General features: G+C 42.2%; 1 protein-coding gene across 5 annotated transcripts in view; it reads left to right on the forward strand.

Annotated features, from left to right (window-relative positions):
* Positions 1–13,511, forward strand: part of GRIA3 (glutamate ionotropic receptor AMPA type subunit 3) — a 157,149-nt gene that overhangs the window by 103,988 nt on the left and 39,650 nt on the right. For 4 of the 5 annotated variants that reach the window (XR_012634384.1, XM_074915504.1, XM_074915505.1 and 1 more), the window contains one exon: positions 6,512–6,888. Coding sequence is in view for 4 of the 5 variants with exons in the window: in XM_074915504.1 (XP_074771605.1) it covers positions 6,512–6,888 (377 nt within the window). In the remaining variant the exon portion in view is untranslated. The remainder of the gene's footprint in view (positions 1–6,511; positions 6,889–13,511) is intronic. The other variant, XM_074915506.1, reaches the window with a different exon arrangement.

The following is a 13,511-nucleotide window of genomic DNA, read 5'->3' on the forward strand; positions in this document are numbered from 1 at the left end:
CAAAACCTTAATTAGCTGTAATTAATGCTTAGTTTGTGCCAGTTGGTTGTTACTGTCGCCCTCGCTTCCTGTGGGATGCAGCGTAGTCAGGAGAGAAAGTGCAGCCGGGTCCGTGCAGGCTCCAGCCCGCTGCATCGGAGGGCTCGGAACGGCGGGGACAGGGGGGGGACAGGGGAGGGATGGGAGGGGGCTCAGCGTGCACTGAGCTGTACCCAAAGCAACGGGGGTGCCGTGTCACAGCGCTGCGGGTCCTGAGGCTGATCAGCACAGCCCCCACTCCAGGGTAAGGCTGGCTAGAGGTTTGCATTAGCTGGGCTAACGGGAGCAGTCCCAGGAGTTAGACATTACCTGGGGACAGACACACTAAAATACTTCCCATTAGAAATTCTCTCTGCCCTGTCGCACACCACATCAGGGCTGGTTGGAGGGCATGCAAGTCTGCTGTGCTGTAGGGCCCCCCAAAGGCGAGAACAGTCTCAGCTGGCCCTCCTGGACCTTTCTTTGTGGCTGTACAAATGAACCTGGTCTCAGAGAAGGGCTTGCTCTCTGGCAGTGTAGGGATGGCAGCCCTGGAGGCAGGGAATTCTGGCCGAGCAGATATTATTCCCAAACTCCTTTATTTCAGACAGGAGAAACCAGAGGTCTTGTTAGAGAGGAGCTAAAAGGACCTTGTGGTTTGTTAGTAATTTTCAAATGGTGGTGGTAGTAGTAGTAATAATAATTAATTATGATCATAATAAAATTTGACATTAAAATGAAATTGATTTTTTAATAAATCAAAAAATGTCGGTTTCGGTTGAAGAAAACCTTAATTTTGCTCTTTCACTCCGATGGTGTCACAATAAGACTCTTTCTCCTACCAGAAATCCTACCAATTCAAGCACTATTATTATTTAAACTAAGAGAAATTTCTAAAATGTAACAGAAACTTTTGACAGAATAAAAATAGCAAATAGATAAAGTTTTTTTCCTGGACATTTTAGAAGAGGGAAGTAGCTAAATAATTCTTGGTGTGGGAGACTGAATCACTATTTAAATCTAACCAGAAAAGCAAACCAGCAAGGCAAGTGCTGTTCTCCCCTGACCCACCCACCGACTAACAGCATGCCCTCTGCTCGGGCTGACGAGCAGCAGGGTCTCCCACTGCACACACCCCGCGAGGCCGGTGCTCAGGGCTTTGTACCCACCAGCTGCTGAGCATTAGACAATCGTCTTTTCTCTTCTGTAGGGTAAGCCTCTTTCTGTAGGCTTTTATTTCTCCTTTCCCTTTTGAAGCAGGCTGCTGTTCTTCCTTCACAGTTCAGCCAGGGGAAGCCTTCCCTCCCCGGGCCTGATGCTTTTCACATCGCTGAGGCTAACTGATAGTAGATTTAACACAGATCTTAATTGTAGCTACAGATGCTTTGGGAGTGGAAAGAGCAGCCAGACCTTACAGCCTTTAAAACTCTCCTCAGGTGAAAAAAGGTCTTTATAAAGAATTTTCAATATGTAAAATAGCATAAAGGAATGAAGCAGGATGTAAAGGACAGACAGTTCCCTGAACACAGGCAGCCTCCGCAGTCTGTCAGAGTGGGACCACCTACACATCTCCCTGCCTTTAACAGACTAACCAGCCTCCCATGGCAGTGGCCTCTCTGGCTCTCCCCGCAGCAGCAGAAAGACTACAGATGGCATATAGAGCCTTTGAATTGTAGCGGAGAGGAAGACTAATGTAATTCCTAATTCTGCTCAAAATGTCCCATGTGCTTTTAGTCTGTGGCAGAGCCTGACTGCCATGAGCGGGAGAAGCTCATCCTTCACCCTGAACCCCTGGTTCCTACAGGAGGGAAGCCCAGGAACCAGTGCCCAGAGTCTGCCATGCGATGCCGCTGCCCTGCGGCTCAGACTGACCCTCATCCTGTCCACGCACGGGCAGATGCAGGGTCCCTGCCCAGGTGGCACCACGCCGTGCTGCGGGGACAGGACCACAGCCCTGGCATAGAGCCATGCTGACACAGCCCCAGGCTTCGGCTGACCTGTGTCCGAGCACAGACAGAGAAAGCACATGTATGTCCGCAGGTCAAAAAGCAGCGGTACCCTTAATTTCTCCATCTGCACACAGTAGCAGTGTCTCAGAGGGAACTGTGGGCATCCACAGAAAGCATGCATGGACTTAACGTTGACAAACGACAGCAGACAGGGCCAACTGCAGTTTTAACACCTTAATACCTTTTTACACTGCTCAGCTAATACACATTAAGGCTTTGATGCAGTGTGTTGCTAGTCAGCTATCAACCGTTGTTTTTAAGTAAGCGTGAGCTAATGTGTGAAAAACACAATGCCTCCTCCAGAACCTGGCCTGTCAACACACCCCGATACCTTGGATATACTGGCCTCTCTTTATAAGGTAGCTTTTGCCAGCAGATACTACAGGTGAAGTGTTGCTCTGTCTGACATCCTTTGCTGATAGCTGGAAACCTCAAGTCCTAAAATGTGCTCAGAGTCATTTCTCATTCCAGCACAGTCTCTTCTGACGCTGCTGTGTACCTGCCTTCAGCACTTCTGGGGTGCCTGGAGGTTTGGCTCCTGGTGGAAATCAGACAGTGTTCCTCTGCTCCGGTCTGCACATAGCCTGAGTGCTGGCTGGCTTCCCGTCATGCAAAGGGACTGTAGCCTAGACCCACTTCTTGAAAAGCAACACACGAGCAAAGAAATTGTTCAGTTCTGCAAGCGTGAACGACCAGAATCATGTACAGGCAGGAGCATAGCCGGTATCTCTTGCTGTCTCTAGTGCATGGCTTTGAAGTTAGGAAGACTCATCTTTAGGTCTGTACGCAGAAGAATTCCATCCCTCCTTTTGGATTATAGAGGTGGAACATCTTAGCATTTTTAATTTCTCCATGTAGAGGGATATTTCCATGTGCTATTTTTTCCTCCCTTCCCTTAAAGAGTCTTGAGGTTTGCAGCCCCCTGAGGTCAGCTTTGAACAGAGTGGGTAATGCTTCTGTGCTGCGTGTCCTCTCTAAATCTGTCCCTCCCACACTAGTAGGCAAAGACAGAACAAGCCTCCGAGGAATCCATGACATTTCTTGCCTGGCTCAAATGCAGTGAAGATGATGTTTCAAATGCCGTTAGTCATGAGTGATTAGTGAAGCTTAGTTGTTGAGGTTCTTAAACCCTGCTTCAATTCTGCACAGGGAAGGGCATGTTTGTGGTTGTGTTCGTCTTAATCGAGCTCCATTTTTATGGGTTCTGCTTATCTGCAGCCATAACAGGGAGGGAGATTCACAACTGTGCTGCAATTATTGATGTTCCTTTAGGGTGCTTAGAGCCCTCCATAAGCTCTCAATTTCAAATACTGTATCTCAAATAAGCAAAGATCAGTCTGTTTTTTAACCTCTTTAGGGCAGTTAAGATTCAGGGAAGTGGTGGGGAACCAGGCTCGGGTGCTGGATTGTAGCTGGTCCATTCTCAGTGCCCTGGTTGTTGATGGCTTCCTGAGACCCTGTGTCTGAACCCACACTTGTTCCCTCCACAGAGAACAATTGCTGCCATATTCATTTAAGGCATGAGGGTGTTTGTTTATGTTTCCGATATATTGAATGTCTGTCAAAAATGCTAGGAAAGCAGGAAGACAGAAATGTGTCAGAAAAATAAATATTCGTATCCCTTGTAATATTAAAGTGCAATTTTAAATCATTTACAAAGCGATTGGTACTGTATGATATGAATGAGCACATGGTAACCGTCAAGCCTTTAAAAACTGATTTGTCTGGGCTTCAACACAGCATCACCTTCAACCCCCCCCAAAGACCCCACAGGAACATTCTGCATGAATTCAGCTGCTCATGAGGGAGATACAGACTTTATTGCACGCTGCATCAGCACTTAGGAAGAGCTACACCATGTCTACTCATGACAATTAAAATATTACTTTGGGAGAATTAAATTTCTCCAAGTCTAGGAAAACACTTCAGAAACTAAGTGCTTTTATAGCTGAACCAGCCTTTTCCTACCCTGACAAGCTGTTCCAAGACTGTCCAAGTGCAGAAGTGCCGCGCAGTCAGGCACCTGACTCCCACCTAAGCTTCACTTCCTGTGGAATCACTGCTAGGTCTCTGCAGGAGCCCTGATCCATTAAGCTTGCTCTAATAAGGATTAATTTGTAAGTACCTCATTAGTTCAACATGAAATACAGTAGCCATGGTCAAAGTGCTTAGTCTTCCAGCCAGCCGTGGACCCTCACTACATTTAAAACTGATATTCTGTGTGCATCTCATACTTACTGACTGCAGACATCTAATATTTAACAGTAGCTCAACAAGCAGGGGCTACAGGACAGGTATATGTTTCAGAGGACTTCATCATTGAACAAGTCCCAGCATCATTCTGTCCCTTTACCACACTCTGTGTCCCCCCAAGCCTCTCTGTTACTTATGTGATTAACACATTTCATCTGCAAAGCCAGCAGATACCCAGGCATGCAAAGGCATTTTCAGTTTTTATATTCAAGCCACGTTAAGCTAGATTTTTGCTGTAAGTGACCACAAATCAGGTGAGGGTTTTCTCCCCAAGGGAAGGGCAATGTCCTAGTATACATGAATGTCTAGAGGGGCTGAGGAGGACTGTGAGAGGGTACACCAAGGGTCATGATTTCCAAATGGGGTCCTTACATGCACAGGCATGGTTTGTCTGATTATTCCAAGCAGTGAGCTTGTACACATACCTTGTAGTTGCACATGCCAGCACGAACTGTTGGAAGGTATTCCTGAGTGGCTGGAGCAAATCTAGAGGTTGTGTGTGCAGATGGGTCCTTCACAGAGGGAGGTTTGCTGTGGGAAGGGCCGCAGAGGGCCACTCCTCTGTCCAACAGCTCTGCCGTTAGCCTCAGCCGTAAAACACCGAGAAAGTGCCTTGGGCATGGCTGCACAGTTCCACCGAGGCACCAGCTGGCACAGAGCCTGTCATACAGAGATTAACCTTATGAGAACCCTTCGCCACTTCTGCTAATTAAAGTTAAAAACCAAAAACCAGACCGACTATCTAGGAGGAGGAAAAAATTAGATATTAATGAATGTCACATACATCACCATCAGATTTACATAAAGGCATATTCAGTTATCTTATGACACAGATTTTAATTATTTTTTATTAACATTTCCTATTAGCTTTTATTCAGACTTCTACTTAATCAGGTTTTATTTTTCCACCAGAAAGAGATACATACTTACTAGTGGGAAACAAAAATCTGATTTAAAAGGTTCACAGTTTAGGTACTACAAGTGAAACTTTCCCTAAGAATCATTCTTTCTGACTGAAATTCTTAATTGCCAATGAAAGGGCATCTTTAAAAGTATCAATAACATGAATAGTTAAGTGTGTTTAAAATATAAGATTACAAAAAAGTGTAGGTATGTAGACTCACATAATAATTTTTAGATTAAAAGGGCCTTTTTTTTAATATTATAGTCCCCTCCTTTGCAAATGCTGACACCTACTTGAGTATGTGGCTAAATCAAGGCTAGGTTATCTAAACGGCATGACTTGAATCTTTCTGGCATAGAAATACAGATATGATTAAATGTGTTGAAAATCTATTCTGGAATGTTATTTTTAATCAGGTAACTAAGTACTTTTTTTTATTTCACATTCTTACCCTCGCATGGAATCCAGCAAAGATGTATTGATTGAAGGGAAGGGTATTGGTTCAGGGTACACAAACATGCTGGTGAATGACAGATGCAATGAGATGAGATGAGACTGTGCTTCCAGGTGACCCAGCCCCATGGTCTGTGTCATTGATCTATAGAGCTAAATTCTGTAAAACAGGATGGCATACATTATACTGGAAAATACTGCTTTGCATTCTTCTCAGATAACCGAGGCTATTTACTTCTTAGGGACTCACAAATCTGTATTACTGTTCTTCAGTGACCATAGAAAGGTCCTATCACTCCACTATTTTACCATCTGCTATCCCTTATTGCAATGGGGTTTCAAAGGAGTATGTGAGTGGTAGCACCGAAATGCAGCTGAAATTCAGTGACTGATTACTTCTCTGAGGTTCTTTTTAAAAATCCTGGACTGATCAGTAACGCAAGAGAACTTGCTGAAAGAATGGAAAGGAGAAAATTAAAATATTACAAACACATAATTGGCCCAAGGTCTTCAAGACAGGTGGATGGATACAGACCATTACTAAAAAATGACATCCATTTTAGTTGCCATCTGATTGTCCAGGTCGCATAGTGTTTATTCATCCATTTTAACTTTATAGAAACATAAATGCATGTTGGTACGTATCTGCCTCTGTCATGAGGACCTTGCACTGATTTGATTGTAATTTTTCTTGTTAATAGTTTTCCATAAATATGATGCAGTCCTTAACTTCAGTGACTGCAAAATAGGCTTCAAAGAAAATGTTTCCTACTCCCGCTTGTAATTTGTCATCTGATTCGTTAGCCTGAGACTCTAGATTGTGATTATGTTGCAGCTGTTTTGTAACTAACTTGAGTTTGTTTTCCCTTTTCAGAGAGCAGATATAGCTGTTGCCCCCCTCACCATAACGTTGGTGCGAGAAGAAGTCATAGACTTTTCCAAACCCTTTATGAGCCTGGGCATTTCCATCATGATCAAGAAGCCTCAGAAATCTAAACCGGGTGTATTCTCTTTCCTGGATCCTTTGGCTTATGAAATTTGGATGTGTATAGTCTTTGCTTACATTGGCGTCAGCGTAGTTCTTTTCCTAGTCAGCAGATTCAGCCCTTACGAATGGCACTTGGAAGACAGCAGTGAAGAACCACGTGACCCACAGAATCCTCCCGACCCTCCAAATGAGTTTGGAATATTTAACAGCCTTTGGTTTTCCCTGGGTGCCTTTATGCAGCAAGGATGCGATATTTCTCCAAGGTTTGTTCCATATCACTCCATCACCTTTTTGCATTTTATGGTCATTTTCAGATGCCATGGTGCATATATGTTACTTTTTCAAATTTCTTTTTAATTTCAAATTTTTTATTTTGACATTCCATTCAATGCTAAGCATCATCATCAAGCCACCATGCTTGCTAACATTCACCTCCAGAGTGAGTGGCATTGCCTTATAATGCCATTTATGCATTTCTGCCAAACTTATATACACCATGTTGAGGCTGTAAAATGCATAGGGTTTTTGTTTTCAGCAATGCTTGGAGGGCTACCGTGTTTTTGCTGCATATCTCATTTTACGGTCATCTCCTTGGTGCATATAACATTCTGCTTTGCAAAATAAGAATTGCTTATTTTAAAAAGTCACATGCAACAGCACTTTAAAACACTTCCACTCCTGTCATGGCTTCTGCTATTCTTTTTACTTTCTTTTGTGCCTAATTTATCTAGTTTTGTTCTTGAACCATCCTTTCATCTATTACTAATTTGCTTACCACTGTCGTTCATATGTTCAGGTCTCCATCTGTGCCCTTCTAACAGTTACTGCAAACCACCCTGTATGTGTATTGTTATTTCAATCCAGTCTAATCTGTTGTCCCTGTGTTCATAGTCAATATGGTCTAATAAGCATTGCCAGTTTCCATAAAGATTTTTCTTATTCATGAAGACAGTCTTTCTGAATAAGGCTGTACTAAAACATGTTTGATATAAGTTCCAATTTAACAGAGAGCACTGGTATTAACGACTACATAATTTAAAAAAAAATTTTTTAAAGAAGCATCTTGAAAACCTGTGAATAGTGACGTTCTCTCTGAATGAACAATGCATACCACAAATGTTTTTTGAATAATATATAGAATGTTTCCACATTTGCACTGGTAAAATACTTTGGTAATGTGCCTGTGATAAGCAGTAAAATGAACTACTTTCTTAGTGATGGAGCACTAGTTACATTTTGTGTGACAATATTTTAATAACCAGTTTACAGTTATTTTAATTATTAAAAATACCTGCTTAGTACAAACAGAATGCAGTTTTCCCTTTAACAAGTTAGCTAATTAAAGCAAGAGAGACAGATCTTTTCTAACTAAGTACTTTTATTTGAAATACACCTTGTCAGTCCCCATATTTGTGTACCTTTGTGTGCCTTTTTCAATACCTGAATCGTTGAAAAGTTACCAGGTTTTCCTGGTACATATAGTACATTCCTGGTACATACAGTGGTAGCCTCACTGAAGCAAGTGATAAAACTTTTTCTGAAGTTTCATGGACAGGATCATGATTTTACCTGTAATGTAATAATGATCCTTTAAGTTCACAGTCATTGCACATTGAAATATCCTAATGATCACAGCAAAATCCAGGACTTTCAGAGATACTGGCTTATGCCTGTTACTATTTGATGCAAGTCATGCATATGTTTTAAGTCTTGACAGCAGCAATTAGATTTTGTACTTATCAACAGATGCACGTGTATGCCCTACATAAAACACACACACATCTTGGCCTGGATATGACCATGCGTTAGTTTTCACAGTTACCAGTGTTTGGGTGTGCTGCCTTGCTGAATGGTTATAGCTATTAGCCTTCTCCTCCTGTTTGTACGCTGTGTTTCTGCTTTACACCTAAATTCTGTACTGAAACTTTGCCTCTCTGCTTGTTGTTAAAGGTGATGAGTAGTGATAACATTTAAATTGCTGTTGACCATGTATGTGCCCAATGTAAAGGACCGGGAAATAAGCACTGGGACATCACATGGAAAGCTGCAGGCATTGCACTGTTTACGCTAGTTCTGTTTATTGACAGTTAAATAGAAGTGCATAGGATTTTTGTTAAGCTCTCATGTGACTCTTTGACATGTTCAGCCATTTACCTTATATAACGAGTGGTACATATTCTATTTTTTTTCAATACTACCATGATAAGTGCCTTGGAAATACCTACAAAAAAAAAGAGACTGCAGTAAACCTATTTATTTTATCTGATGATTTGCCCGTCAGAAGCTATTAGCTCAGTATTAACACATGGCCCTCATTTGAAGACGTTGTCCAGTTATTTTGTTATCTTTCATGATAACAGATTCCAGGCAGTTACATGCATTGCTACTGAAAAAAAAAGATAAATTTAATACCTTGGTTTAAATTCTAGAAACACTGTTCCTTTGACCGACATGTTGATTTAAGTTGATTAAATGTCAAATTTCTTTTCCGTAGAAGGGACTATTCCCTAGTATTTAATTCTTAATACGTATCTTTGTAAGGTTACACCATTCACAGTACATTGACTATATGAATGTTTCATACTATTTTATTGCCATTAAAAGGGGCTTCATTCTTCCATTGTGAGTTTTGTCTGAATAAATTTCTTATATGAGAGCGTACAGCACTTGTAGAGAGATGCCGACAAGCAGTCTGGAGAGATCACTTTTGTACTTGCTGATAAAGGCTCTTTCAGCTGCCTTTGTGTGGAACAGCTGTGACATCTAATGACTAGTTAGATCTATCCTCGGTGAGTATGCTGTGTGGATATTCCAGAGGATATATCCCTATACTCTCCTCTCTGTATTTAATAGGAGTCATCTAAACAGAATCAGATAGCAGCCAAAGGATGAGGGTTAGTGCATCCCTTGATGTAATCAACATTTGTTCCAGCAGTTTTGTTCTGCTATCAAAGGCTGCTGTGTTTTCTGCATAGTGAGCTAAAGCATTGAAAATTCACTTTTGATGGATCAAAAGTAAATTATTAAACTTGCTTTAATGTAAGATGTGTACAGCAAATGGAATCAGGAGAAAACAGTCAAATTTGTAACACTGTTCTGAGCACAAGTATCTTTGAAATCTCAATGAGAGCATGTATTTCCATTTTGCTCTTTATTCATGTGGAACAAAGAGGCTAGATTAATTAATTGCTGATGGAAAAAGACAGGGTGTTCATTAAAAATTATCTTTTGAGGTTGGTCATTTAAGAGGCTATATTTCTAGGTCCCTGTTTTCACAGCAGAAGACTCAAGAGACTCCTATTAAAGGCCATGGGAATGACTTTGTGGGACTTTCAAAATAGCAATGAGCTGGGTAACTAGATATTTCTGAAACTCCCACTGCCAGTTCCTATGATGGAAGCATCTCAAGTCAGCACTTTAGATGCTATTATTTATTGTGTTCTGTCTCAGTAGCTGAGGCGAGGGCTGCCAGGCCACATGAGGCTGGCAGGAGAGGTAGAGGAGGGCTGGCTGGGTCTGAGGCAGGGACTGAGCTCACAGCTCAGCGGGTACCAGGTAACATGTCCTCAGAATATGAAGGGGTTCTAGAAAAGGAGAGTTTGCACCAAAGCTGTTCAGGGTTATCTGTCAGTAGAACAGCCATCTTGTATTGATCAGAAGAGCCCAATTAAAAATTGAGTAGTGTGAGAAGCTTATTATTTCTGTGTACTATAAGAAACCAAATATGGTTTATGGCCATGAGTAGAAACAAAATTCAAACTATTTTGATAAATAGATGTTTTGTTTGAATGTATTATTCCCGTGGAAGCTGAATGTGAATTTGAATATTTGTTTTGTTTTTCTCTTGTTACTAACTTGCTTTCATTTGACTCCATGCTTCCTTTTAAATTTCCTCTCAAGGTATGCATTCTTCCTGTTTACTTCCTTTTGAAAACACCATCTGACCTTGTTTAGATAATTGAGTTATAATTCTGTTATTCCAGGTCTTTGTTACTCCTCTCATTTGTTAACATGGTAATTCACTTTAAAATAATGTCATGCAAAGTATGTATTTATTGAGATAATTTGGAAAATGACATCTTGGGATAAAGCATTAACTGTTTGTTTTAAATTACAACACTGCACACTTGGACAGGTATGTCTTCATCAGAAAAATTGGTCATGGTGTTAAAAGCTGTGATCGATTTTTTTTAGAATTATTATCTCAGTAATGGACAAACATTTCTGTGGTTCACAGTACAAACCATACAAGTATTCTCTTATTACCAGCCCAGTGTTTATGTACTAACCCTTTTTCTCCCACATCCCTCTACACCAGCTCCTGCAGTGGGTATAAGGAGTCTTCATATCAGCAGATGGACTTGGGGTGGCTGAGGTCCTTTGGACAAAGAGGCTGCCAGGCCATGCTTGTCCATGTTCTTGATTTTTGGCTCTCTGTCTTTCTTTCCTTCAGTGTCATCTTTGTGGTTTGTCTTGATTTTCTTTTGCCCCATCCTGTGTTACCACCAATTACAGCTATGTCAGCCCAGACTGCTTTGTAGTAGCAGCTGTTTAATCTTCCTTTTCATCCTCACTGGAAGACTGTGGGAGAAACAACTCTAGTGACATCCAGTTTTCTTTCAAGCGACCTCAACTCTTCTGAGAACAGCTCTGGTCCTCATCTAACAAGACCCCTCTCTTGCATGTCGTACCTTTGGGGAGTGCCTTTTTCATCAAGAGATCCAGCCATGCCCACCTTCCCCTGCCTTTCAGCTGTTCTCCATTTTTTGTCCTCTATCTGTCTGACTTGGTTCATGCAGGTTGCAAGATCTCTGGAGCAAGATATTTTTACCTTTCTCTGCATGAGCATGCAGCTAGACACAGACTTTTTATTGTTACAGCAGTGTGAGCTTGAGGTTTCACTGGTTTGGAAAATGCTTGTTTTCTGCACATCTTCATCCCAGCAACCCATCTGTCCTGCTAATAGAAGGGGCAGCTACCAATGCAAGTAAGACATTTCCCATGGGAAACTATAGGAAGAATGAACATATACTATTTTGTTCTCAATAGTTCCACTTAATTTATCTAAACACCCTGGAAAGTCTTTTTTTTGTCATCCTATTTCAAGACCTACTGTAAAGCAAAATGGCCACGGGAGCCTGGAAACCACTGATATAGCTGGTCTTGCTGTATGCAAGTGGATGCTTCATCCACTGAACCTGCTAGCCAGACTTCTGCTCAGTCTGGCTCTGAAACTGTCCACCTCACTGCAGGGAGGAGGAATTCAACTTCAGGTCATCTCTGAAAATGGAAAGTATCTAGTGAAGGAATGAACAAAAGGGAGATGAATTTCACCTGACGTAACCATCTAAAAGGAACCGGTTGCGTTTTAGTTGGGCATCTCTGTTCCCTCCAACATCATGAGACAGATGGGCACCTTCAGACTTATCCCAGACTACACCAAGCGAGATAAATCTCTTTCTGAGGGTGACTGTCTCCTCTCTTTCTCTCTGCTGGCTCCAAAGGGAGCTTTACATGACAAGTTCATCAAGCACTGCTTTGCAGCTGGTCAAAATTGCATCAGCCCTTATAAGAGGCTGATTCGGTGTGTAGGGTATCGAGTTTTACGAAGTAGCTAAAACCAAGACCCTAACTGGTAAGGGAGCTGGCCAGAAAGGACTTTAGCCATATTTAAAATCACTTGATATCTACAAAGACTGTAGAGCAAGGTAGAGAGATTTGTTCTGGATTTGTATTTCTGTAACTTACCTTTGCAGCTACACAGTAGCCTTCTGTTAGTGAGCACAGCTGCAGCACAGCCCAGTTTGAAACTTGGAAGCCTTTTTTCCTCTTGGGAGGCCCTCAAGAAAGGCAGGGAAGCCTCCTCTGCTTGTTGGTGATCCAGGGGATGTGTGCCTGCCCTGAGGAGGCACACCTCTACAGGCCAGAGCCATGGTGGTGTCTCTCAGAGTTCACACCTGGAAAGTCATTGCATCCTGATGGACAAAGAGGTGATGCTTCACTCCTCCAGCTTCCCTAAGCTTTGTAACCACCTGAACCGCCTTGCACATTGCACAGACTTTGATGCAGCAGTCCCTGGGGTGCTATCTGTGCTGGCAAGTGGTGTGTGCTGTAATCCATAGAAAACAGCCTGCATCTGCCCTCTCAGTGGGAGCTGCTGCTTCAGTTTCTTGGGCAGAGAGTGGGGAATAGCAGCGCTTCACCTCTTTCTTTGTTTCTCCACATTCCTCTCACCTATTCCAGATTGCACTCCCTGTTTTTATTGTGTTGGCAATTTTTTTCTTCAGTGTATTCTTTAATGTTGGATGGATTTTTTTATTTTTTTCTTAATAATTTAATGGGATTTTTTAAATGGCTCAGGCAATCACAGGCTCTGGCCAAGACTAGGCAGTTTATCAGCTAACCCCCCCTGTGTGGGTGGGGTGGGGGCATGTCACAAGAATTTTGGGTTTTCCTGTCTCCGTCTGTTGGTAGGACAACTTGTACCCACTGTCTGGGGATGGCACTGAGGGGCTTGAAGGAAACAAATAAGCAGGTAAGGGTTTTCTTGCTTTCTGTATCTTCCCTTCACACAAATGGAGGACCACTGCACAGAGGTTCCATGGACTTAATGTGCCTGGGATTAATTCTTCCTTCCACTGGTATCAGTAGAGTTAAGCGAAAATATATTAAATAGCTTTGTGTCAGCTCCTGAAATGATTCCTGGTCAACATGCTGTGTTTGAAGAATGAGCACTGTACACAGCAGTGAAATTCCCCGCCCAGCTGAGCAGCATGGCACTGACATCCTTCAGCCCTGAACAGATATTTTGAGTCTGATGTTCAATTGCTTTAAGGCATTAAGAGCTCTTACTGACAGGATCTAGACCTCTTGACCACTAGGCATT

Source organism: Athene noctua, chromosome 11, assembly GCF_965140245.1.
Source record: "Athene noctua chromosome 11, bAthNoc1.hap1.1, whole genome shotgun sequence".
NCBI classification, from domain to species: Eukaryota; Metazoa; Chordata; class Aves; order Strigiformes; family Strigidae; genus Athene; species Athene noctua.